Genomic DNA, 27,967 nt, shown 5'->3' with positions numbered 1-27,967 from the left:
CCTGACTTGGTTATTCAAGTATTTAAACTCAAATTAAATAACCTTCTCAATGACATTTTTAAGCATGGTGTATTAGGGAAAGTTGTAACACATGTTCAGGTTATTGAATTTCAAAAGCCTGGTTTGCCACACGTTAATATATTATTGAACTTTGCAAATGATGATAAGCTTGAAACAGCACATGATATCAAAAATTTAATATCTGCAGAAATTCCAGATCCAATTGATAATCAAGACCATTATGACGTTGTTAAAACTTGCATGATTAACGGTCCATGTGGCATACTGAATCCAAGATCTCCCTGCATGAAAGATGGGGTGTGCAGCAAAAACTATCCTAAAGAATTTAATCCTAACACAGTAGCAGTTCCTAATGGTTATCCACGCTATAGACGTCGTGATAATGGTTTAGCTATCAATATTAAAGGTAACAATGTAGATAAACGCTGGTTGGTACCTTACAATCTATGGTTAACAAAGAAATATCAAGCTCGCATTAATGTTGAAGCTTGCATGTCTGTTAATGCTGTTAAATATTTGTACAAATACATATACAAGGATCACGATAGTGCCAACATTTTAATAAATGAACAAATTAATTATAAGCCATCCTTTAAATGGAGAAAAAAAATTAATTGGAAGTTTAATTTATTGAACTCACTGCTTTTAAAATTTACTAAAAGCCAAGACAATGTCACTGAAATATCTCTCTCTAAATCATCTGATATATCCATCACCATTTATAACATAATTTTAAGGCAAAAAAAGCATACTTAATCCTGATAGTTAATGTTAAATAAAACATATGAACTACCTTTCTCAGCAGAAAATGTTGTAGAGCTTACTGGCGAATTTGAAGTTTCTAAACGATATATAGAAAAATGTCATGAAAGTCACAATAAGTACAAATAATCACTGAAAAAAATAAAATCAGTCATCATTTCTATTGTACTTTTAAACAAACAAAACTGAAACACAATTCAGGAGAAACAAACTCCGACATAAAAATAGAGGATTTTTATGTCAAAGTTTGTTGTCTTAAGGCTCTTGATTAAGTAAAGGTTAGAGATGGTGTCTTGATAAAATAACTTATCTTGAGCAGATGTTAACTACATCCAGCGACAAATCCCCTGCCTAGAGGCACTTGGTTAAAAAAAGGCTAAAGAGAGTATATTGATAAAGTTATATATATTGGACAGATATTAACTGCATGTTGTTAGTTGTGCAGATGTTAACAGCTACTGTCTTGTAAAATAGGCAATTCTAGACAAAGACTTTGGGAATCAGTAGAATAAATCTATTGACCAGACTCAAACCCCTTCTTCCACAGTTCGGGAAACTTGACTACCAGCCGGTTTCAGAACCATAAAACTGAGTTTTAGAGCTGTTCCCTCATTAGGAGATAATAGATTGAGTTGCCATAAAGTAGTAATAAAAACAGAGACACAAGCAAAACCCATGCATTGATTCAAGAAGATCCAGCATTCAACATTCAACAACTAGAAACAATATATTATAAATACATCTGCGCCAGCCTAATAAATGAAAAAAGGGTGTAAGGCTGGTCAACAGATAGAATCTGCTTACCTTTTAAACTGAACATAAGATAGAATTACAGAAAAAGGCATAAATCAAGGAGAGAAGGTATAAAAGTCACAAATAAAAACAATCTTAACAATATTATATTTTATTCATGTAAATTCACCTAACTTATAAATATAGGGATTCACATAAAAGAATAAATTTTTGAAGGGATCATCAAAAAGTCTTCTTAAACAATAAGATGCAAATAACAACCTTCACGTAATAGTTGCAAATAGTAATCTTTGCCAAATAATTCCAAAAAACTACCTATATAACCAAGCAATTTCAGAAAGGCACAAAATAGATTCTTTTTGTTGTAAGCACACAATTGATTTTGAAAAGTGTAAATATTTCTGCATAAAAATATTTTAGGTTAGGGTAGTTTAATACCCCAACTTTTTTTTCCTGCCCTTTAACGGTTAAAAGCTGAATATTATGATATTTTTTCATAAATATCTAAAGCATGTAAACTTTTATTAAAAAGTTTCGCTCGAGCTGAAGTTAAAAAAGTCATTAAATAAATTGTATTTAATATTGTTCTTCTTCATTTGAATATATATATATATTCAAATGAGTGTTTAATGTTCTTAAAAGAACAGAGCAATTATATATCAGCAGAAAATCACTTAACAAAAATTGTTTTCATTTTACACTGTATTTCACCAACAAAGATTCATCAGAAATGAATGATCAAATTAATAAAACTTCAATTTATACAAAAATTAAATGACAGGAAGTCGCAAATGTCTTAACTACTGTAAATTTTCACACATTTTCAAATTCCATAAATGTGTGAAAACTTACAGTAGTTAAAACATTTGCGACTTCCTTTAATTCCATTTAAATTTTGTATAAATTGAAGTTTTATTAATTTGATCATTCATTTCTGATGAATATTTGTTGATGAAACACAGTGTAAAATGAAGAAAAGATTTATATATACAAAAATTATATATATTTATATATACAAAATTAATTTCAATATACATTATTGATAGAATATAGACTATAATCAATTTAATGTTTTAACAAATTTTTGTTATAAATTTATCTTTTCGCTTAAATTTAAAAACATATTTTTAGGCTGAAAACAAATATCATTAGGGTGAAAATAAATAGAAGAAATTTTTATAGTTAAAGCTATTATGTTTCATAAAACAAAATATATTTCTTATTGTTAATACAATTCTCTCTAAAAGCTATAGCTTCAAAACACAAACAAAAGAAACTCAAACAAGGCCTCTGCATGGACAAATTGAGTACGACACTACCAATGACACAAAAAGGTCTTAGTCATAATTATTTACTTTTAAACAAGATTAAAACAAGTAACTTTTTTTTTTATATCATGTTTATAAGTATAATCAAAATAAGGTATCACTTGATTAATGAATATAACAAACTTGTGCTATTCAATCAAGTAATTCTTAAAAGAGATTTTAGAAGTTGTGAAGTAACCAATGATATTGACCATTGATAACCAATGATCGCTTACATGAGCAACTGACTAAGAAAACAAAACTAATGATTGTAACATTATTATAGCAATCTGAGGTAACATGATGCTAAATTTAATTTACAGTACTCTTTTACAATTTAATAAAAGTCATATTAACATTAATCACTGAAATATCTCTCTCTAAATCATCTTACTGGCGAGCTTACTGGCGAATTTAAAGTTTCTAAACGATATATAAAAAAATTGATATAAATCAAGGAGAGAAGGTATAAAAGTCACCAATGAAAACAATCTTATAAAAGGGGTTAAGAGAAAGGGCATGGTCAACTTGATGAGAAATTGAAATTCTTCCCAAGACTACACTCTAAAAGAGTCTTGGGAAGAAAGAGAACGATAAAGAACAAAGAGAATTAAATTTGTTTTTAATATAGAGAATTATTATTATTATTATATATATATATATATATATATATATATATATATATATATATATATATATATATATATATATATATATATATATATATATATATATATAATATATAAAATATATATAATATATATATATATATATATATATAAATATAAATATATATATATATATATATATATATATTAGGGTGGGTCAAATTTTTTTTTTTTTTATGAAACATGAAAATAAAGTTGCATTTTGTTGTCTCTATAAATGATATGTAAAAGAAATGTAATAAAAATTTGATTTAGTTTTGCCAACTTTAACTTGAATTTTACTATATTAGGTCAAAATGATGCTATTTTACAACAGTTGTATAATTGCAGGATAAAAGCATTAAGATTTAGGTTTTTTGATGATTCATGTTAATAATATTTTATTAATAGTATACAGAACTTTGCAAAAGTTTAGAGCACCCTACAAAATATAAGACAAAAAGCTGTTAGTGTTGTTTGTTGACTTCCGATAACATGATCCTGTACTTCATTATAAGATATATACTTGTATATACTACATTTAAATTACGTTGTTTGTTTTTTTGTTTTAGTTTAATTAGTTAAAATTGAAAATAAAAATGGCTACTGTTAAAACAAGAAGTGAAACTGAACAAGGTATACTTGGACAACCTAGACCATTCCAAACAAATCAACTGCCAACTTCTGCTGATGTTTTCAAAGCATATGACTATTTATTAAAAAATAACAATTGCGCAAGTGTTACTGAAAGAGCAACAGTCATAGCTAATGAAATTAAAGCACTGTACAACAAAGCAAGTATTCCTACCATTGCAGTCAGCAGCTTAGTTATTCGCATAAAGAGACTAATTAACAAAGTACATGAGCTTGGTAAATACTCTGATCGCAAGAAGTCCTCTGCAACATTTAAATCAAGTTTACAGATGTTAGACCAACTATTCTATATTTGTCTATGTAAGTGTTTTAATAAAGGTGTTCGAGAAAGGTCAGCTTGTTCATGTCCACTGCCAAAAAAAATTCCAACACTTGAATGGGAGTTCTGGATAGATCAAAAAACGGTACGGAAGATGGTAATAGGAAAAGTAGACAAAGTAGAAACAATTAAGCTGCAGAAGAGAGAAAAAAGAGGAAGTAAAACATGCAATTTACCGATTACAGATAAGAAAATGAAGTTTGATAAAGAAATTGATCCAAATGAAACATATTGCAGTGATAATGAACAGTCAAAGCCAGATGAAGAATTTTTGCCAATTCAGATGTCAGATGGTAAAGTGATGTCAAGTTATAAAGTGATGTCAAGTGATAACGAGATGTCAAGTGATGAAGAGATGAAGGTTTACAACACTAAACAATATCCTTGTAAGGCTACGGATAGGTGTAAAATCAGTAACAGGGATGCTTGCCTAATAGCAAATGCTGTACTAAAAGATTTAGATCTTATAACACCAGAGAATGCTATTGATCTAGCAAAACTTCGTCGTCAGAGAAATATGTGGAGGAAAAAAGAAGTTAAGAAGCATGCTGCTGAAGTCCAAAAAATACTTTGCATTAGATTTGATGGAAAGCAGGATATCACTTCCGTTAAAACAAGTGGTGTCCAACGAAATTTCAAAGAAGAACATTATTTGATAGTGTCATTTCCGCAAATCAAATATGTCAATCATGTCACGCCACAAAGTAGTAAAGCTGTTGATATTGCACAAGAGATATTATTGAGCATCAACAACATCAAATCATCAGACACTTTAGCAGCAGTTGTTTGCGATGGTTCTGTGAATAACACAGGTCAACATAATGGAGTAATCAGAAAATTAGAAGAAGGTCTTGGGAGAACATTGCAATGGTTGGTCTGCTTGTTACATGCAAATGTACCACGTCCCTGGTAGTACCGCGCTCAACTTGTTTCTCCGCGCAGCGGCCTTGTTCGTCAAGGTTCGTGTTTCGGAGTTATAGAGTTGAGAGAGGGTTATAACCACTATTAAGTAGCCTCCTCATCTGTAGTGGCCTTCTCGGCCTTGAGGAGGTGAAAAAAAAAAAAAAAAAAAAATACCTGGTAAAGTTGAGGATGTAAGTGTTGATGTCAAGAAAGATTTAAGCTCTGATCAGATATACCTTTTAAAAACTTGCTTAGCTGTTCAGCAGGGATACACTGCTTGTGATCAAATATTGTTCCTCCAGACTGCTATGCCAGGAAATCTGAACCATGCAAGGTGGCTAACAAAGGCCAATCGTATTTTACGTTTGTATATGTCTAAGGAAAATCCTTCAAAACCATTGCAAAGAATTACAAGATTCATCGTAAATGTTTATGCGCCATCGTGGTTCAACATAAAGCGTCATTCTTCCTGCCTTGACGGAGCAAGAAACTTCTTTTATCTTATGAAGCAGTGCTATGAACTAGGGAAAGAAGAGTGGAAAATGCTTGAACCAGTGTTGCAAAACAACTGCTATTTTGCTCATCCTGAGAACATTCTTATTGGAGGAGTTACAGATGAAAATGTATCAATTCGTCAGTTTTCGTGTGACAAAATAATTGACGCACGAGCTACATCAAAAAGTAGCAAGATACGTGTCTTTGATAAATCAAGCATCAAACTTGATCCGGAAGCTTCATCATTCATAAAAATGATTGACTGGTCTGTTGCTATTGCAACACCACCACCGCTTTTATCAACTGTTTCTAATGATGATCTTGAACATTTCCAGTTCCACGTTGATGTCTTGAATGGTATTCCATGCCATTCTCAGGCAGTTGAACGTACTATTAAAGACATCTCAGCAACAACTATGAAAGTTTTCGGGCACAAATCACGACATGGAATGATTTTGCAGTGTCGTAAATCTCGAGCAGAATTACCAAAAATTGACTCTAAATCTGACTTCTTGAGCCATAACAAAAAGCAAATAACTGTAACAAATTGCTGTTATGTGTTGCCTACAACACTCTGACTATTTCTCCTTTAACAACTACTTGCATTTTTAAATTTAATGTAACAAGATGTCGAGTAATGGAATATAGCATTAAACCACGTGTATTTACATTATACGATTATACAGTAATTTTAATTCCCAAAGTTGCGGATCCAAGACACGCTTCAATTTTATTTCAAAAGGAGTTTTTTTCATAAGTAGACTGTAATGCAACATTTTAGTAATGTTTCACAGCCTAAACTTAACATTTACATCATAATGACCCACCCTAATATATATATATATATATATATATATATATATATATATATATATATATATATATATATATATATATATATATATATATATATATATATATATATATATATATATATATATATATATATATATATATATATATATATATATATATATATATATAAAATATATATATATAAAATCTATATATATAAAAATAAAGAGAATTAAATATATTTTTAATATGTTTAAAATGAAAAAAATAAATTCATTATTTTTTCATTTTAAATATTAAAATTATTTCATAATTTTTGTAATTTTAAATATTTCAAAATTATTTCATACTTTGTCATTTTAGGCAATTTAAAATTATTTCATCTCTATTTTCTTTTTAGATTTTATTTTGATTTACATTTCATTGTATTAAGTATTTTTATGCTTTAAAAGGAAATAGAAGGCTAACATTATATGGGGAGTATAGAGTAGGGATTTGAAATAAGGACAAGAACAAATCCCTCATTTCATTGGAGAGTTGCCTCATATAGAAGATGCTCAGAAAGTATTGCAAAACATTTAATGACAATATTTTATTTTTAGATGTACTTCTTTAGAAGTACTTTATTAACCTTATTTTAGTTTTTATTGAATATTTTTTGTAAATTTTTCAGTATATTATTTTGTTATTTTGTATAAATTAATTATAAACAAAATACAACTTTTTTTGTATATAACAATGTAAGTAAAACAGTCTACGTGTCATTTTGCTGACTGTATCTAAAAAAAGTTTTCGATTTGCCAACTAATGGCGTAAATATACATTTAATGAGGAATGGGGAAAAGGGTGTGTCACATCCCACACACCTCTCACTTCGCACTGACCTTGTATATATGTATAAATAATATATCATATTTTTTGTATATATTAATTTGTTCCACTTTTTTCTTTTTGATTTACTAACAGCTTCTCCTAATTAAAATTCTTTTTTTTGAATAAAATTTACCTAATTCACTTTATTTTTTATTATTCATATTTTTGTATATAAAATATGTATTATAGACTAGATGTATTATAGAGTACGTATAATAATAATATTAACTTTGTGTTTAATTTTTGTGTTTCAGCTGCATAAAGTTTTATTTAAATATCAAACTAAAAAAAAATTACAATTGATAAAGGACAAATTTTAATTAGGATAGATGATAGTATATAATAGTATATATATATATATATATATATATATATATATATATATATATATATATATATATATATATATATATATATATATATATATATATATATATATATATTAATATAATAAATGCAATTTTTATATATAACATCAATTTTTAAATATTATTAATAATAATTATAATAGTAGTGGTAACTAAAGTTAAAAAAGTAAAAAGTATTTTTCTATTTTAACTTCTGTCAGATTGCAAATTTTATTTAAAGAAATTTATTGATTCAGTTTTCAATTTTAATAATAATTTAATAAATAACTTTTAGGTCAACAAAGGATTGAAAAACTATGGTTGCATGCTATTTTTAATAATAAACCATGCAGGCTAGTAGTTTCTGGCTTAAGGGGTACTTTTCTTTTAACAGTTTTCTATTTAAAAAATTGTGTATTCTATATCTTTACTTAACTTGTTAATTATAGAATAAATTAATTAAAGTTCTTGAAATAAATGTTATTACAACATTAGTGATATAATTACTTATTTTAATACTATACTATTTATTATAATATTATTACTATTTTTTTTTTTGATTAAGTAAATTCTACAGCAACCATAAAAAAAATTAAATATAAAAAATATATTTTTATTTTTTTTATTTTTAATTTTATAAATATAAGCCACTTGAAAATCACTGAAATTCTTCAGAAGACAATAGAATTAAATATAGTAACAGAAGGCAATAGAAATACCAGAACCATAATACCAGAAGACAAAATAATTAACCATAGTAACAAAAGGCAATAGAATTAACATATTATTAGAAGGCAAAAGAATTAACCATATTAACAGTTAAGAAATGGGTAGAAACAAAAAGAAACTTCTTAATACAAAAGACTCTTAATGATACTTCCCTATAAAATGGACTTTCCATTGCACACATTAGTTACCACCACATTAGATCACTTTTGGTCACATTACTTTACCCTTAGGTCACTTTTTTTCGCTAAAAGAGATTTTAGATTAAAGCACATAGTATACAAACGCTGATCCGATGTGGATTATAGAGCAACTGATAAATATGTACATTTGTGTTCAGAATGGTCATAGGGCGCCATAACCACATCCAGCGAAGAAGCCTAATGTATGTTTTGTTGTTGAGGTATAAATTAGAGGCAGTTGTAGCTCACCAATCACAAAGAAATTAATAAATACTGTTTCTGCAACACAGTCATTGCATACAGGTGACTAACAGAGTCGCCCAGTTAGGTACACACGGAAGTGATAATACTAAGAACAGATTGTGGAGCTGTTAAGAAATATCTTTAATCTTTTGATCTTCAGTAAAAGGAAAAAGATTAGAGTGTGAAACAAATAAACAAGCACCTTTATGTAAAAAGGGAAGGGGAATATCTTAAAGCATGTAGATGAAATAAATGTGAAAGAATAATTACGTCATTTTTTTTCAGCAGTTGTATTAAAATCTTTTGAATTGTTTTGTATTTTGTTTACAATGTGTTGTGGTTTCAAAAAAATATCTTAGTTTTTGGATTTAACTTGAAATTAGTTTTAAAAATGACAAAAGAAGAAGACGTAAAAGCAAAAATTATGCACAAATATTTACAAAATCCTAATAGAAGCTACAATTCGATAGCAAAATTGTTGCAAATACATCCATACACCATTATTCGTGTTGATCAACTTTTTCTCAAACAAAATCGATCAAACGCAAATCTGGTGGTGGAAGAAAGGAAGGTTTTAAGGATATAAAACTAGTTAGAAAACTGGTTAAAAGTTTTAAGCATAACCTAAGCCTTTCACTAAAAGAACGCGCAAAAATATATGGATTTTCTCATAATTTTGTTGCAAACGTTAGAAACAAACATGGTTTTCATTCTTTAAAAGCACAAAAAGTACCCAACCGTTCAGAAACTCAATAAAAAACTGCAAGAACCTGTGGCAGAAAGTTGTATGACAATTTTATTTCTGAAAATTTATGTATTATTGAAGACGATGAAACTTATAACAAGTACAATCATCAACAACTCCTGGTGCTGTTTATTATATTGCCAAATATAGAGAAAAAGCAGATAAGAAACTTAAATACACAAAACATGACAAGTTTGCTAAAAAAGCCTTGATTTGGCAAGCTATTTGCAGTTGTGGCAAAAAATAAGCACCTTATATTTCTCATTCCACGCTTTCTGGTCAAATATATGTTAAAGAATGTTTACAAAAATGCCTTTTACCTCTCATTAAATCACACAATAACAGACCTGTGTTCTGTCCTGATTTAGTTTCAATTCATTATTGTAAACTAGCTACGGAATGGTATAAAAAGAATAATGTGAAATTTGTGCCTAATTTTATTAGATTCCCACAGGAATAATTAACTTTTTTTTAAATGTTTGATCTTCTTATATTATTGTTTTAAAATTATTAATTGGTTCTAAATAAAAATCGAGGAGTACTTTTTTTTAGCTGTTTTTCTACTTTCACATTTATTTTGTGTACACCCTTTAGCCACTATATAAATATATATAATAATTTAGATCTTCCTATATTTTTGAGCGGTAACGTACTTAATAAATCATCTACTTTTCATCTATTAGGATTAACTCTTTTCAGATCTTTCTTGGAAACCATATATCAAATCCATTGCAAAATTAGCATCTGCTAAGGTTGCTTCAATTTATCGTGCTTGACACTTTATTACTACGGATTCTATTCTTTATCTCTATAAATCTAAAATCCATCCTTGTATGGAATACTGTTGCCATATCTGGGGTGGATCTTACAATGATGTCCTTTCTTTGTTGGACAAGGTGCAAAAACGCATTGTAAACATAGTTGGACTGCTTTTGCAGCCAAACTTCAACTATTATCACATCGTTGTAATGTTGCTTCTCTTTTTACAAACAATTTTGGTTGTAAAAGATATTGTTTAGCTGAAAACAGATGGAATAAATTTGTGTAGTTATAGCTGTTGTGTTTTATAAAACAAAAACTTTTTATGTCTATTGAAAATTATCAGGTCTTTAAACCATTAACTTATGTCTTTGTTTCATTAAAAAATACATTGTCTTTGTTTCAACATTGTCTTTGCAGCTGTAGTCCTAATGTAGTGGAAAATAACAGTCTATAAAAATGTGGTTCAATGGTTATAATGGGTTCCGAGAAAACCAATTTAATGTATGATTATATGGATATGACAGAGCTATATGCAAAAATTCAAAATATTCAATATTGCTTTCATGAGCTATTGAAAACTTTGATAAAAAAATCTTCAATCAATTGACAGTTTTTTAACTAACAATTGATATGCAATTTATTATTTATATTGACAGTTTTTCAATTATTTATAAGCTGCTATATATATATATATATATATTATTTTTTTTTTGTTAATTCACCTCCCCAAAGCTCAGAAGGCCACTACAGACAAGTAGGCTACTTAATTGTGGTTATAACTCTCTCCCAACTCAAGAGAGGTACTCCTCAGTAACTCTGAAACACGAACCTTGACAAACAAGGCTGCTGCGCGGAAAAACAAGTTGAGCGTGGTACTACCATAAACGTGGTGGGGATTGCATTGGAACCACTCGCTTATGAAGCAAGCGCTCAACCACTACACCACTACCGCATTATATATAAATAAACCTAAATTTATTACTATTCATAAATTTATATCAGGTTGTTTATCAATTTATTTTAACACAAAAAATTTAAAAACCTTTTAATGGTAAATCACATGAACAAAATTGTGATATTACTGCATTTATGAATTATGACATACTTAGTGAACTCACATCATTCTTTTTACTTTTTGTTGTATTCACTAACTCATTGGCTTACCAAATGTCTAACATCAACTCCAACCAATAATCATCACTAACGCAAGGTCAACAAGGTGGCCGCTGCTATACAGAATACTTAATTCATTTTTAAATCATACTTTTAATGTTGATACAACCTCTCTTAAAGCTATAGCTCTAAAGCACAAACTCAAAAAACTCAAACAATGGTCACTGCACAGATAAACAAACTAAACAAGGTACTACCAAGGACATTTAGGTCAAATCGTGTCTAATCTATCCAAAAAAAATATTTTCAGCACCATGACATTTTGGATTTTGATGATTTTCGGAATACAAGCTTAAATTAATGGAGAAAAACTTCATTAAAATTTTAATGTCTGACTTCTTAAGCTTTCAGAGATATTGATACTCAGTCCCAATCTCCTTTTTGATTGCTAAAACACTACAGAACTTAAAGCTTCGTAATAAAAAATCAAGTTTAATACAGTGTAATAAAATGGTGTAATACTTCTTTGATGCCCCATACAAAAAAAAGTTTATCTTGAGATGCCTAAAAGATATGATTCTGAAATTTTTTCCTAATGTTCTATATGTAACAAAGATAATACAAAAAAACTGCATAGTTTTCTTTTTTGAATCTGATTTATTTGCATTGAAAAACCCTTGCAGTTTTTTTGTAACAAGGAATTTGTTATATAAAGAAACAAAGGAAAATTTCAAAATCATACCATTTAGGCATCTTAAGACTTTTTTTTGTACAGAGCATCAGAAAACTTATAAAAAGTGTTACACCATTCTGAAATTGAATTTTTATATAGAAGCTTTAATTGTTAGTGTTTTAGCCATCATTTTTGAGTTCCTCTCCCTAAAAAATAGTTACAAATTTTCAGCACTATTGAGCAAGTATTTTATAAGTTAAAGCTAATTGGGTTACGCAATCAGCTTAAAAAATAAATGGCGGGGTAAAAAATTACCAAAAAAGAGATTGGGACTCAGTATCCATATCTCTGAAACCGTAAGAATTGGACACTAAAAGTTTTTTTTTCATTATTTAGTCAAAATCTGAGGTAGCGTGGTGCCAAGCATAAATTAATTTGAGCTGAAATGACCTGTTTGTCTTTCTTCAAACTTTATGTTTTAAAGAAGAAGATCAAAACAAATAGTTATACTATGTTTATAAGAAAAATCAAAATAATGTAACACTTGATATATGATTATAACAAACTTTATAAAATTTTAATATATAACTAACAAATTAATGTTTTTAGTTTATAAGAAAAACAAGTTTTTGTTACTTAAATAGTTTTAAAGCAACCAATGATAGTATTCTTCCTCAATGATAGTAAAACAACAACGTTTAGTTTGCAGCAATAGCAACAATGTATAATATAATGATGAAGCCAACATGTAAAAATGTACTTATAATGGAAAAAAAAAAATGAAACTAATGTAACATAAATATAGATTCATAATGAATTACGTTGAATTTTTAGGATTTTAAATTTTATAGAAATTACTAAGTTTGATTCAAAAATAATAAATTTAATGTTAAGTATTCTTCCACAATGCAATAAAAATCATAGTAAAAATAAATAATCACTGAAATAAAAACTGTGACCATTTTTATAGTACTTTTTAAGTAAACAAAGCACACTGAAACTCAATTGTAAATAATCATGTTGGAAATTTCAGTAAATGTTGAGTTTTTTAAATAAAGTAAACATTACTATTACCTTTATTGACAGAAAATCTGTAAGCACTTTCTGGTAAATTGGAAGTTTCTAAATTATATATTAAAGTATTTACCTAGCAAACAAAAACTTTCACATGTTTAAAGCGAAAAAAAGATTTAAGACAAAAAGATATAGATAAAACATAAAGAAAAAAGACAGAGACTGTTGGGTGTAAAGGCACTATCTTCAATGTTAAAGTTCATATTTTAGATAAAGTTTAGACAAAGTTGTTAAAAAAAAAAAAAATTTTTTATAGTTTTTAAGTTATTAATAATTAATATTAATTAAATAAGTTACAGTTTTGCACAAAATAATAATGAAACCTAAGAAATTATTTTAAACTATTAAAAAAAATTAAATTGTTTATATACTAATTTACTTCCAACAGGGCTGAAAGCCTTTTCCAAGTTTTCCTAATATTTTATTTGGTACTGCTAATGAAGTTTCTAAATTTGTTAGTTAACAATAACTAATATTAATTAAATAACAGCCAGGCTCTTACCATGCATTCAAAACCCAAAAAGATTTACAAAAATTATATTAACAAGTGTTCCTTATCTAAAAATTTTACATATAACAACTGCTTAACATTTCATTAATTTTTTAATAATTTCATTCCATAAATAAAATAAAAATGCGTTAATACTACATGTTGTATACACATTAGGTATATTAGGTATACACATTTATTACACATTGTTGTATACACATTAGGTATATTAGGTATACACATATATAGGTATATTAGGTAATACACATTAGGTATATTAGGTATGTTTGAAGAATCCAGTACCAAGGCATTTAAAGATTTTCACTCACCATTAAGGCTTGCATTTTTTTGGGTGACAGAAATATTGAGTTTTTTTAAAAAAAGCCAATGCGGTGGAGAAAATTTAAAGAAACTGACAGCTAAGCATTAAGACACAAAAAGAATTCTTTAAAATATTCAGGTTTCCAACACATATTCGGTCCAATAGTGTCTATTTGAAACTATGTGTCATTTGTGTTTTATTTGTGAGGGTGAAAATTGTCTACATGCAGAAAATAATTTTTAAATTTGAAGAAAACTAATGATCTAAGAGTGGCAAAGTGATAGGTGATAAAAAAAAGTGATATTGTTTGAAAAAGAAAATCTCGACCTTTATGACTTAGTTGGTCAAGATTATAAGGGCACATCAACTATGCTTGAAGATACATTGTTGAACTTAAAAAAATAAAAATATTTCCTTTCATATTTTTAATCAGTTGATTTGATTTTTTTTTAGTTTTAAAATTTATTTTAAAAAACTTTGTGAATTTTAATTTTTTCTACAGTACTTGAAATTCCAAAAACTTCTACTGACAAATCTAAACAATATGTTTCTCAAATATTTGTTTTAAACAACAGCAATTATTACCCATAATTAATAAAAGGGTTATATCCATTACTAAAAAAAGGCCACAATTTTATTTTTAAGTATAAAATTTGTTTTTTTAAAAGGTTTTGATTGGATTTAGAAGTCTGTGTGTCGAAGTAGGCCATGATTAAAACAAATTTTGCTTTAATATCTAGGGCGAAAAAATTTTATTTGGTGCCAAAAAAATCCAAAAATAGTCTCAAAAAATCCTTGATCCTTCACTTAGAATTGATAAGTTCAAACCTATTATTATATAAAAGCACAGCAAGGCAGAGATCATTTTGGCAGCAACTAGTAATGATGCACTACTCCAAAAAGAAAATAGATTTGTACAATCAAAATTGCATCAAAACCATCCTGAAATATGTAAATCTTTGAAACTACACAAAGCAGCACGTAATCGAGAGTTACTGGGTACTTGTAAAAAGAATCTTGTTGAAAAGCTTTGAATTAGCAAATGATGATGAAGAACTTAAGTAAAAACAGACAGCAAAATCAAAAATAGTTACTAAAGCAAAACCCTGTCAACAATGTCAGAAATGCAGTGCTTGTGTTGACAGAGACATTGACAGCCCTTGGACAAAAGATTATTAGATCGTCCACTTGTTGCGAGTGCACAAATCACTGCACCTGGATTGTTAAAAAACTGAAAGCTGATTTTAAAGAAGATGATTCCATAGTTGTTAATTGGAATTGCAACCTGATGCAAGATTGACAATTAGCAACTTCCGACAATTAGCAACTCCCTGTCATAGTCTTTAGTTTGAGTAAAAAGCAAAAGTGTAAATCTCAAGCAACACTGTTGTAAATGCCTTCGAAGAATGGTACTTGGCAAAATTGTTGTATTGTCATTTGAAACAACTGCCTCAACTTCTGGATGAAAAAATGGGGCATGTATTATCATTGGAGCAAAACTTGAGGACCTACTCTATTTTACAGGTCAGTATCACATCTTAAGGGTGTACTCAAAACTTGTAGTTTTAGTTCATGGAATAATTCAATTTGAAAATGTCTGGGACCTGACCAGACAATACTATTCCAGAGATTTTAAATCCAATTAGAGAACATTGACAAGTTCAAATTCCTGTGTTGTTTTCTCCAGGGATGTGGTATATGCAGTATTTTACCATGTATACAGGATATAAAGGCTAATACATATATATATATATATATATATATATATATATATATATATATATATATATATATATATATATATATATATATATATATATACATATATACTTTTAACAGCAGCAAAAACGTAATGACAAAAATTATATACAAAAAATGCTATGGAGTGTCCGCTTTGATGACAATAAGGTTCTTTATAAGAAATTTATTTTCATGGCAAGCTTTGTTCCTTTGTTAAGCAAATTTAATAGTGATGTAATAATGTGGCATATTTCAGTCAAGCATAAATTGCATAATTTAACACCAGGTTTAAATGGCTCCGCTTGATCGAAAATATTCCATTTTAGTACAGGTTCTAAAGCTTTAATTTTGCATTCCCACACAAATTTTGAAAGTTCAGTGGAGTTGGCCTTGCTTTCATAAACAAAAGAGTTACTATGTTTATACCACCTGTCTTTGAATTTTTCTCAGTAAGGCCATTGCAATAATATCCTTTTTCTTCTTGGTGAGTTTTTACGTTGCAAATATAAATAAGATTTTTTGTAAGGCATTTTCCATTGAATGGGCATAAGGTGGTTGGTCGACAATTGCATAATTGATTGGCATTTTCATGAGAATTAAAAAATATACTTTTATTATGAGAAGTAATAATACTCTTGATGTTTGGAAGACAGCTATAACTAACCTTTAAGTTGTTTCAGTTAGAAAGTTTGTGAAGTTTGTTGCCTTAAGGGAAACATTTATTAATTGTACTCAAAAATGTTTTGCTACGCTTGTTATGCATTAAGCGAATAAGGTGGGTTAAGCCAAATATTATTTCTTTTTCAAGATTTTGTATTATAATTTTGGATATTTGGAATGAAATTGATCTTATCTTTAAATCCACAAGAATTGAGAGCATTATAATAAATGGTGCTTCTTTGCTTGAAGATATATTACTGATATATTACTGATCAAAATCAAAGGCTTCTTTGCTTGAAGATATATTACTGATGCAATCATTTTTGGTATCGATTTAATGATGCTTGGTCTCAAATATCTTCAGTTATATTAAGTAATTATAGTTATGATGCTTAAAAACATTATGATGCTTAAATAAATAATAACAATTTTTCTAGAAAACATTATGATGAAAACATTATGAATAAATATCAGAAAAACAACTGTTGATGACGATTATTTTTCTAATGTATTTATGATATTATACAAAACATAAAAATTTGTTAACTTTAAATTTTAAAAGACTAATACAAAAACATCTTTCAAAAAAAAAAAAAGATAAAGGAAATATTTGTGGATTTTTTTCAAAAAAAATTAAAAAGTCTATATTTAGGTTCATATTCAAATAAAAAGTAAAAGACTCATGCAAGAATTTTGAATGACTTATAAAGCCACCAAATTCTTGTGTTTCTCAACTATATGAATGATCTTTAAAATTTTCTTACCGCTAAAGTGGCTCTGTTTGCTTATTGAGACAATGATATACTATAGCTTTCTATAGCTCTATAAATCTAGTATTCATCCTTGTATGGAATACTGTTGTCATACTTGGGTTGCTTCTTCTAATTATGCTTATTTTCTTTTAAACATAATTCAAAAACCTATTGTAAATGTAGTTTGACCTGCTCTAGCTACCAAGTTTATGGTTCTGTCCCATTTGTCATATGGTTGCATCTTTTTCTATTTTTTAAAACTATTATTATGGTCACTGCTCAAGCAATGTACATCTCTCACAGATCTATTGTTTATTCCCAAAAACTTTTATAATCCTAAAAAGTTTTTTACCTCCAACACATTACTTCAGAAGCCCTGTCAATTTTTTCTTTACTCATGCAGTTTACATTTTTTAAAGTCTCGTTTTCTTGTTATTTAACTTTCTTCTTTGTTATCTGTTAAACTGCATGAGTAAAGAAAGGATCAAGATTTTATGACGAGTTCTCAAATCTTGCTGCTGAAAATAATCTGGTTAAATCTGATATAAACAGATTTAACCAGAATGCTTTTACCTATATCAGTGTTGATAGTAAGAATACTTCTTGGCTAGAACATGTGGCCATGCTGTGGATAAATTAATAGCAAATGTTTCAGTATTAACAGAAGTCATTGCATCAGACCATAGACCATTAGTTTTTTCAATGCTCAGTAAATAGCAAAGCCGCTACAATAGATAGTAATTCTTCTTTCAAAATGTTGCATAGTAGGCTGGATTGGCAAGCTTGTAACTATTCCACTTTAACTCAATATGGATTATTTACTCCAAAGAGTAAAAGTACCTCTTAGTATATTTAATTGTTTTGTACTTTATGAATGTATTGCTTCTGAAATTGATCTTTTTTACAATAACATTATAAAATGTATGCAATCTGCTGTGGCTGACGTGATAAAAAGTACCTCTTAGTATATTTAATTGTTTTGTACTTTATGAATGTATTGCTTCTGAAATTGATCTTTTTTACAATAACATTATAAAATGTATGCAATCTGCTGTGGCTGACGTGATACCTCATAGGGGTTTAAAAGTAAATTCAGAATTTAATATTTCTGATTGAAATGACTATGTTGCAGATAAACATGAGTTAGCCAGGGATGCATTCAAACAATGGGTAATTGATGGAAAACCTAAACATGGAATTATCTTTGAAAAAATGAAAAAAACTAAGGCAGTATTTAAACTTGCTTTTAGACACTGTAAAAATCTTACTGAGCAAATTAAAGCTGACATGTGTACAGAATATCAATAATGGCAATCCTTTAAAGTTTTGGAACAGTGTGTATGAAAACAGTAATTTAAAGGCAACCAATCATGTTGCTAGTATGTTTACAGATGCGCACAGAATATCAATAATGGTGATCCTTTAAAGTTTTAAAACAGTGTATATAAAATTAGTAATGTAAAGGCAACCAATCATGTTGCTAGTATTGGTGGAGTTACTGGTGACAAGGACATAGCTACTATGTGGAAGAAACATTTTCAAGCACTATATAATTCACTTAATGATAACCAGCATAGAATACAGTTTGAACAGAAAGTGCATTCTTCATTGCTAGACATACCTGTTAGAGTTACTATTAGACGTTACTAATTACCTATTAGAGAGTTATTAGATGTTACTAATGCTTTGCATAAGCAAAAATCTGCTGGACCACATAACTTGCTTATGGAATCATTTATATATGGAGGACTGTCTCTCTATCTAAGTATTTTTTTAATTTATGCTTGTTGTATGGACATTTGCAATCAACATATTGTGAAGCCACGATAGTACCTCTAGTAAAATCTGAAATTGGAGACTTAACAGATGTCAATAATTATACAGCAACCGCAATCACTTCCGCTTGTTCTAAAATACTTGAAGGTAATTTATTAAAAAAAATTGAATCTCATGAGAATGCTGATGATTATCGGTTTGGTTTTAAGAAAAATCATTCCACAATGCCTTGCACATATTATTTAAGTTGAATACTATATTTCTAGAGGAAGCCATGTATTCACATGCTTTATAGATTTCAACAAAACTTTTGATAGCGTTAATTATTGGAAACTGCATTTTAAATTAATTGATCAGGGTATTGCCAAGAATGTTGTCTGTCTACTTGCATCTTGGTACAAGAATCAAACTATGTTTGTCAGATAGCAGAAAGTAAATTTTGATAGCTTTAACAATGGTGTATGGCAATGGTGTACGGCAAGTTGGAATTTTTTCACCGTTCTTGTTCATATTTTATATAATAACACGAAATTTTGATATTACAAATATGCATATTGGATGTAACACAGTTCCATCCAAAATTTTTTTTCATTTTATACACACTGCAGTAGAGATGGTCTACTATTTTTTTTTTTTGCAATTCTTTGTCTCTCTTAATCTTTTATTTTCGGTAACATAACTTTTGATTAATTAGCGCATATGAGCAAATATTTAGCAGTAAAATACAAAAAAATATAAATTATATATAATACCACAATTATAAAACAAAAATTAGTAATTTTTGTTTTATAATTGTGGTATTATATATAATTTATATTTTTTTAATTTATATTAATCTAAAAACTTTCAAAATTACGGAACAGTAATTTTGAAAGTTTTTAGATTAATTTTAAAGCTCTCTTGATGATTTTGGCATTAACGACATAAGATGGCAAGTTATGAATCGTCTATAAAGTAAGCACGCTCGGATGCGGGAGAAAGGGTCTGCAAATGGAATATATGAGATGTGGGGCAGGAGACAATTATAAAAGTAAGGAAACACTAAATTAAAAAAATATCATAAAATGTTGGGTACGTAGATTAAAAGTTTAGGTACTTTTAGTGAGGTGGAGGGTACTCGAAAAAGAGTATGTAAAAATGCAGGGAAGGGGGGCAGTTGAAATAAAAGCGTATGTACTTTATGGATGACCCCTTATTCTAAATATTGCTAATTTTTCGCAATTTGCTAAATCTGAAAAAGTATCAGGTCTTCAAATATTTAGTTTATGCAAAGCCAAGTACTTTGTTTTCAAGCAGCAAATAATTATAAGTTTGTTATCTAGAAAAAAACAAAACAACAAACTTACGACTACAATAGTAATAACACTGAATTATAAAAGTAATACAAACTATAATAGTGTTATTACTTTTCACTAACTGAATTATAAAAGTTATAAAAACTATTACTATTAATAAAAACTAGTTGTAAACTACTATTAAACTATACTATACTACTAGTAAACTAACTTTTATAAAACACTTATTACTTTTAAAGTATATTCTTTGTTCTTTTTCTGGGATTACTTATGTTATGATTACTTATGTTGGACCATTAGTAACATTTTTCATAATGCTAAACTTTTTATGCAGTACGTTCTTGTAAGTTTTTTAAGTTCCGTAAGTTTTAAATATTATTTAAATATCCATTCTATTTTTCTAGATGCTTTTCTACTTCAATTACTTCAAATTAAAATTTGGGATTACTTATGCTGCTTAAACAAAGAATGAATTATAAAAGTTATAAAACTTTGGTTGAATTTGGTTGAAAAAGTTGGTTATAAAAGTAATAAAACTATTATAGAATTATTACTTTTAAAATGCAGTGATATTGCTAGAGTGTTATTACTTTTGTTGTTGTAAGTTTATTGCTTTATTTTTTATAACTTTTTCGGAAAATCATTCTTTTTATTGTAAACTTAAAACTGTTTGTTTTTTATTTTTGCTTCGCCTTATCTAATTTTGTTGCTGAATGTAATAACTACTGTAAAGAAACAAAAATAAAAACAGTACACAATTTATTTGAATTATTAATTTCTTTTTATTTTTTCCTATTTAAATTTCTTTCTATTTTCTATTATGTTAGTTTTGGTTTTTTTGTTTATGAAACTTTTTCCGCAATGAATATTTCAAAACTTGCAAACAGCCATGACCAATTTGTTTAAAATAAAATACTTGTGTGTGGTCATACAAGATGAAAAACTGCATGGGTTTCCTGGGTAGGTTTGTTATATGTTATAGATTTTATTATGTTATGGTATTTTTTGGTACTTAAGTCAATTTTAGTTTTGTTAAAGAACTTGACTTTAAGCACAGATAATATTCAGTACACTATTTAATAGTCTAAGCAATTGCCTCATTACTTCTATTAAAGCTCTATTAAAGGGCTTCAAATGTGGCCTGGACAATGCACACTGAAAGTAAGAACAGGGACACCATACATGCACAACATGGCACTGTTATTAATCTGATACTTTACAGCTGTTGATGGATTCCGCCTCTCTGAGAGCTCATTGCACCCTCATTAGGAGACAATAGATTGAGTTTCCTAGTCATAAAAACAGAGACACAAGCAAAACTTAGGTATTGATTCAGAAAGATCCAACATTCAACATCCTAAACTGGAAACAATTTATTATATTATATATCTATGTCAGCCTAATAGACGAAGAAGGGGTGCAAAGGTCATCATTCTGCAAGACAGTAGCTGAATGCATTTAACGTCTGCCCAAGATGAGTATTTTTATCAAGACACCATATCTAGCCTTTACTCACACAAGAGTCATAGGACAGGGGGGATGTTAGGACAGAGTTGGCTTCTCCTACCCTTTGCCTAAAAAAGGTATCCTTCAAGGCAGCAGAACATGATTATTTTTGTTATGTCTAAATTTAGATACCACTAAAACTTTTTTAATTTGGAATATTTAAACATTCTATTGAAATAGTTTCTACCTATATATTATTATATTATATATTATTAAAACATTAGGGAGATAATAATTGTTAAAAACATTTTTATCATAATTGTGGAAAATGTTTTCTGTGATAAAAAAAATGATAGATTAATTATTTTCTCCTTTCTGTTTTAAAAAAATTTTTAATTTAATTTATCTTGTTATACTTAAATAAAATTTATTAAATAATAATAAATTTAAATTTGTTTTATTAAATTTGATTTAAATTTAAAAAAAAAATTAAAAACGCTTTGTTTTACTTTTTATTTTACTGCTAAAATTTCCATATTATGTTAAAGTAAAGAAAATTCTTTTTAAAAATTAAATTCAAGTTTTTTCATCTCGTTACAAAAGTGCTTATATGTAAAAGTGTTTAATGCAGTTATAACTGTATATAAATGCATAACTTTATATAACAAAATTATTTATTAATAATTTTTTAGATTAATAGAATGAAAGTCGCTTAGAAATGATTAACTAGTTTATGAGTAGTATGCAAAGAACTTAAAGACAAAATGTTTTATAAAATGATTACTTCTAAAGCTAAATTTATAAAATTTCCAAATTACTCTAATGTATCCACATGTTAATTTGATATTAATAAATATACTGCAGTTTTATTTTCAGGTAATTTTCCATTAGGGTCCTTTCAGGTAATTTTCCATTTTCAGGTAATTTTCCATTAATATTACAAAAATATGAATATCTTACACAACTGGCAAAAGAAGCAACAGAATCTTTAAATCATAAATTTGTATGCAGAGTAAAAAGCTTTGTGACAATGAAATATGAAATCAAATTACAAATATTGTCATCTTATAGAGTTATAGTAATAACTTATGGGTGTGCTGTTCATATAGGAAATCTTTTAGCTAATGATCTTGACATTGAAAATATGAGCCAGCATGTTACACAAATAATAAAATATATGCAAAATAATCATCAAGGTTATAGAGAAAGTAGAGGAACAAAACTATTTTAAATAAATGCCAATATATATATAATTATAACAACACTTCCTGCAATTTAAAATAAGTCTACTTTCTACTAAAATTTGATTCACTTAAAAATAATAACCAAAGCATCACTTCACAATGTTTGAAAAATGAAGCATCATTTCACAATGTTTGAAAAAAATAGAGACTTAAGTCCCATGATAGAAAAGTGACATCATTGACGACAGACAAAGTGAAGATTCTTATACTATTATTATTATGTATTTCGCAATAAAGAAAATATTTATAAAATTAGACTTGAATAAAATGTATACACATGGCTGGGGCAAGAAGAAGACAAATTCAGTCTTATCGCCAAGTCCCTTTAATATTGAAAACACTAAAACTAATTGGAATCAGACTATATAAGTTGCAAAAAGATGAATCAAAATTAGGTGACACTGTTAAAATTTTTAAAAAGCTGATAACGAAAAATAAAAATAAAAAAATATTGGAAACTAGATATTCAGAAACTTTCAACGATGCTTGTTTCATTGCAAACACACTAGATCCAAGATGTTTTTCTGAAAATAAAAATGGAACTGAGGGGCTCAAATTAATAGTATCGCAATCGCTACGCATGATTGCTTTTGGCATCATTGATTTGGCAAATAATATCCCACTTTTATTTAAAAGGTCTCTAAAATGTTAGGACTGCAACATTTTAATTGATATTGAAGGTTCATTAAATGCATAAGCTTCTAGTGCTGGAATGAAAGTAATTTTTTAGCTTTCGGGCTTATTCATTCAAAGCTAAGAAATAAGATGGTTATAAAAAAAAAAAAAAGGCAAAGTTTTTTTTTATATACGGAACATTAAATAATGATGTATTGATTGATGAATTTTAGCAGCAATATTGATAGAAAATATAATTTACTCAAGTAAAATGCCTGACAAATTTTTTTAAAAAGAACTTTAAAAGGTCATACAACCTTCAACTCATGATTTTAAAAGGTAACCACTTTTATCATTATTGTTCAAAATATTAAAGTAAAAGTGCTTAGATTATCTTAGCTATGTAATTTAAAGGTGTGCAGTTCTCAGCAAATTTTCAGCTCTTTCACCAACTTATAAAAAATAATTTTTTTTAAAATAAAATAACTAACATAAAAATATTCTTCTTCTATTTAGAAACAAATATGCAAAGCAAATAGTGATGTCGTCAATGGCCAATTGCAGCTAATGATAAGATTTAATGTGTATATAAAGGGTTTAATGTATATATAAAAGTAATATCTTAATATTAGGTATGCAATTTGCATAAGGTGTGCCTATGCACCAGTTTAGTTTGGCATAGCCAAATTAGCCAATGCCGATGCATTAGTCAATGCCAAATAATCAACTGATGCCATCGGCCGATTAATCGGCCAATGGTTAAGCCGATTAATTCGTTGTGATTGCCAATAGCATAGGCTAGTAGGTCTTATCACTTCTGATGAATAGGTAAATGTTAAATATGTAATTTAAACCTTAATATTATTATAATACCCTTAAATAAATACATTAAATTTATTATTAGCTACAATAGGCATTTGCCATAGGTACATCACTAAAAGCAAAATATCAGTTGTTTGTACAATTTAGTTATGAGCCATTTTTTGAGCAAACTAAGCAAAAGTACTGTTGGCTTATAAGTAATATCCTTCAATAACGCTCAATTTTTTATATAGTAATGATGATAGAGTAAGAAAGAAGCCTTTAAATTACTTTTTTTCTAAATATTTGTTGTTCTAGAAATATGGTCGCTTAATCTCTTTACCTTTTAACACTTAAAAAGTCGCTATTAGAATTTTATAACTTTTAAACTAAATTTAAAGGCAATAAAACACCTGTATCTTAAAGGCAATAAAATACCTGTATCCTGTGTGTTTTTTTTATATATTATAGAAGTAAAGGTAGAACTTTATAAAAAATATCATAATTTAAATTAATAAAAATAAAGGGTTTACCTCAGTTTTTTAAATTATTTTTTTCAGAAAAACTTTTTTTTTTTTAAACTGAGGTAAACCCTCTCTTAGTTTAAAAATCATAAGCTGAAATATCACATCTTTGAATTTTTAGTATACTTTAAATACATTTAACTATGAACATAAAAACTTCCTGCGAGATATCTTATTGTTTTTGGAAAGGGAAATCCATCGTAATTTTCATGGTTTTAAAAAAGGGGGTACGTCAAAAAATTAATGGGTACATCAAAAAATGTTTTAAGTAGCATTCATAATTCAGCCACTATGAGAAATGGGAAAGGTCTTAAGTTTGAATTCATAGATTTTCTATCACCCGATTGCATAAAAAGTCACAAAAATTTGACTCAAATCCATACACAATTTGAGTAACATTTTGGTAATGTGTTATGCAACATCTTGGAGAAAGCTGCTGTTAAAAATGAAATCAAGAATACATTTTGCCTTTTCTGGATCCATTTTATTTTGCTTAAATTCTTTTTCAACAGGAATAAATTTCATCTTCATTGTTTGAATTCGATATATCTTGTATTTGAAGCAACTGAAAATTTTCAACTTCATGCTCAACCAAAGACCAAACAATATTTTTATCAATAAAGTTATTTCCTTCATAAATTTCAACCAATTTTTTTAGGTACCCTATCGTTGTCTCAAGTTACCAAAGATTTAATTGAAACATTTTCAATTAAATTTTTACTCTGATCAGGAGAACCAGTTTCAGGGAACCTTTTTTTAAACTGTACTTCACTTAAATCTTCTAAAAAAATTTTTTTCCATTTCTGACATTTAATAAATTTTTATTTTAAAAAGGGCTGATTGGGAGTGCTTCTGTTAAGTTGTTACAAGTAGATGTAGCTCCTTCAACCTTTTCTTTAGAAAGTAAAATTTCTAATGGCTCAAAATCAAAATCAGTTGTGTTTTCAAATAAATCTTTGATATCTACAGTAATTGTTTTAGTTTGAAATACATAGCATAATTAATTATGCTAACAAATTCGGACTACAGATTTTTAATTACTTCAAATTACCAATTTTTTAATGCTATAAAATTAAAAAATTAAAAAAATATCAGTAATATCACATTGTTGAAATAACATTAAGCAAAATAATGCTAAATCTGAATTTTTTTAAATTTATATGACATTTATAAAGAAGATTTTGTGTTGAATATGATTTAATTTTATAATAGAAAAAATATTATTCACCATTTCTTTTTTCAACCTCACGTATTTATATAAATAAAAAAAAAAAATAGTCAAAACACAGACTATTTGAAAAAAAAAATAATAATAAAATTAGAAATCTATTATTATTATTATTATTTCATTTATTTAACACCCAATGTAATTTACAAGGTAAAAAAGAAAAATAAGAAAGTTATTTCTCGTGATTTCACTTAAGAATTTTTTCTTCCAGAATTTGTTTAAAAATTCCACTTTGCCCTTTCGCATTTTAGCACTCTATTGCATGTTTCAAAGTTTGTTCAACTTCTATTAACTATAAATTATAAATTGTAACTTAAATATTTTTTTTAAAAATTGTAATTTTTTAAAAAAATTGTAATTTTTTAAAAAAATTGTAATTTTTTAAAAAAATTGTAATTTTTTAAAAAAATTGTGATTTTTTTAAAAAATTGTTATTTTTTAAAAAAATTTTAAAAGAATTGTAATTTTTTAAAAAAATTGTAATTTTTTAAAAAAGTTGTAATTTTTTAAAAAAATTGTAATTTATTAAAAAAATTGTAATTTTTAAAAAAATTGTAATTTTTTAAAAAAATTGTAATTTTTTATAAAAATTGTAATTTTTTAAAAAAATTGTAACTTTTTATAAAAATTGTAATTTTTTAAAAAAATTGTAATTTTTTATAAAAATTGTAATTTTTTGAAAAAATTGTAATTTTATAAAAAAATTGTAATTTTTTAAAAAAATTGTAATTTTTTAAAAAAATTGTAATTTTTTAAAAAATTGTAATTTTTTAAAAAAATTGTAATTTTTTAAAATAATTGTAATTTTTTAAAAAAATTGTAATTTTTTAGAAAAGTTGTAATTTTTTAATAAAATTGTAATTTTTTATTAAAATTGTAATTTTTTAAAAAAATTGTAATTTTTTATAAAAATTGTAATTTTTTAAAAAAATTGTAATTTTTTATAAAAATTGTAATTTTTTAAAAAAATTGTAATTTTTTATAAAAATTGTAATTTTTTAAAAAAATTGTAATTTTTTTTAAAAAAATTGTAATTTTTTAAAAAAATTGTAATTTTTTAAAAAAATTGTAATTTTTTAAAAAAATTGTAATTTTTTAAAAAAATTGTAATTTTTTAAAAAAATTGTAATTTTTTAAAAAAATTGTAATTTTTTAAAAAAATTGTAATTTTTTAAAAAAATTGTAATTTTTTAAAAAAATTGTAATTTTTTAAAAAAATTGTAATTTTTTAAAAAAATTGTAATTTTTTAAAAAAATTGTAATTTTTTAAAAAAATTGTAATTTTTTAAAAAAATTGTAATTTTTTAAAAAAATTGTAATTTTTTAAAAAAATTGTAATTTTTTAAAAAAATTGTAATTTTTTAAAAAAATTGTAATTTTTTAAAAAAATTGTAATTTTTTAAAAAAATTGTAATTTTTTAAAAAAATTGTAATTTTTTAAAAAAATTGTAATTTTTTTAAAAAATTGTAATTTTTTAAAAAAATTGTAATTTTTTAAAAAAATTTTAATCTTTTTTTAAATATTCAGATTTTAGTTTTTAATTGAAATGAAAGGTTGTTAAGAAAGCCACCATGCCCATGGTTCCAGACTTTTTTATATTTTTGTACTTTGTAAATATTTATAAACTGGTCCTTTGCCCACTCATTTGAGATAAAATCCTCTAAACATCTCAATATCTT

General features: G+C 26.8%; 1 protein-coding gene across 1 annotated transcript in view; it reads right to left on the bottom strand.

Annotated features, from left to right (window-relative positions):
• The window catches only part of LOC136077142 (uncharacterized), a 74,555-nt gene that overhangs the window by 32,850 nt on the left and 13,738 nt on the right, over nt 1-27,967 (bottom strand). Inside the window, exons 3-4 of the mRNA XM_065791829.1 lie at nt 13,395-13,442; nt 815-862 (exon numbers count right to left, since the gene is read on the bottom strand). Of these exons, the coding sequence (XP_065647901.1) occupies nt 815-862; nt 13,395-13,442 (96 nt within the window). The remainder of the gene's footprint in view (nt 1-814; nt 863-13,394; nt 13,443-27,967) is intronic.

Source organism: Hydra vulgaris, chromosome 02 (assembly GCF_038396675.1).
Source record: "Hydra vulgaris chromosome 02, alternate assembly HydraT2T_AEP".
Classification (NCBI taxonomy): domain Eukaryota; kingdom Metazoa; phylum Cnidaria; class Hydrozoa; order Anthoathecata; family Hydridae; genus Hydra; species Hydra vulgaris.
This window is presented reverse-complemented; position numbering and strand designations above follow the sequence as displayed.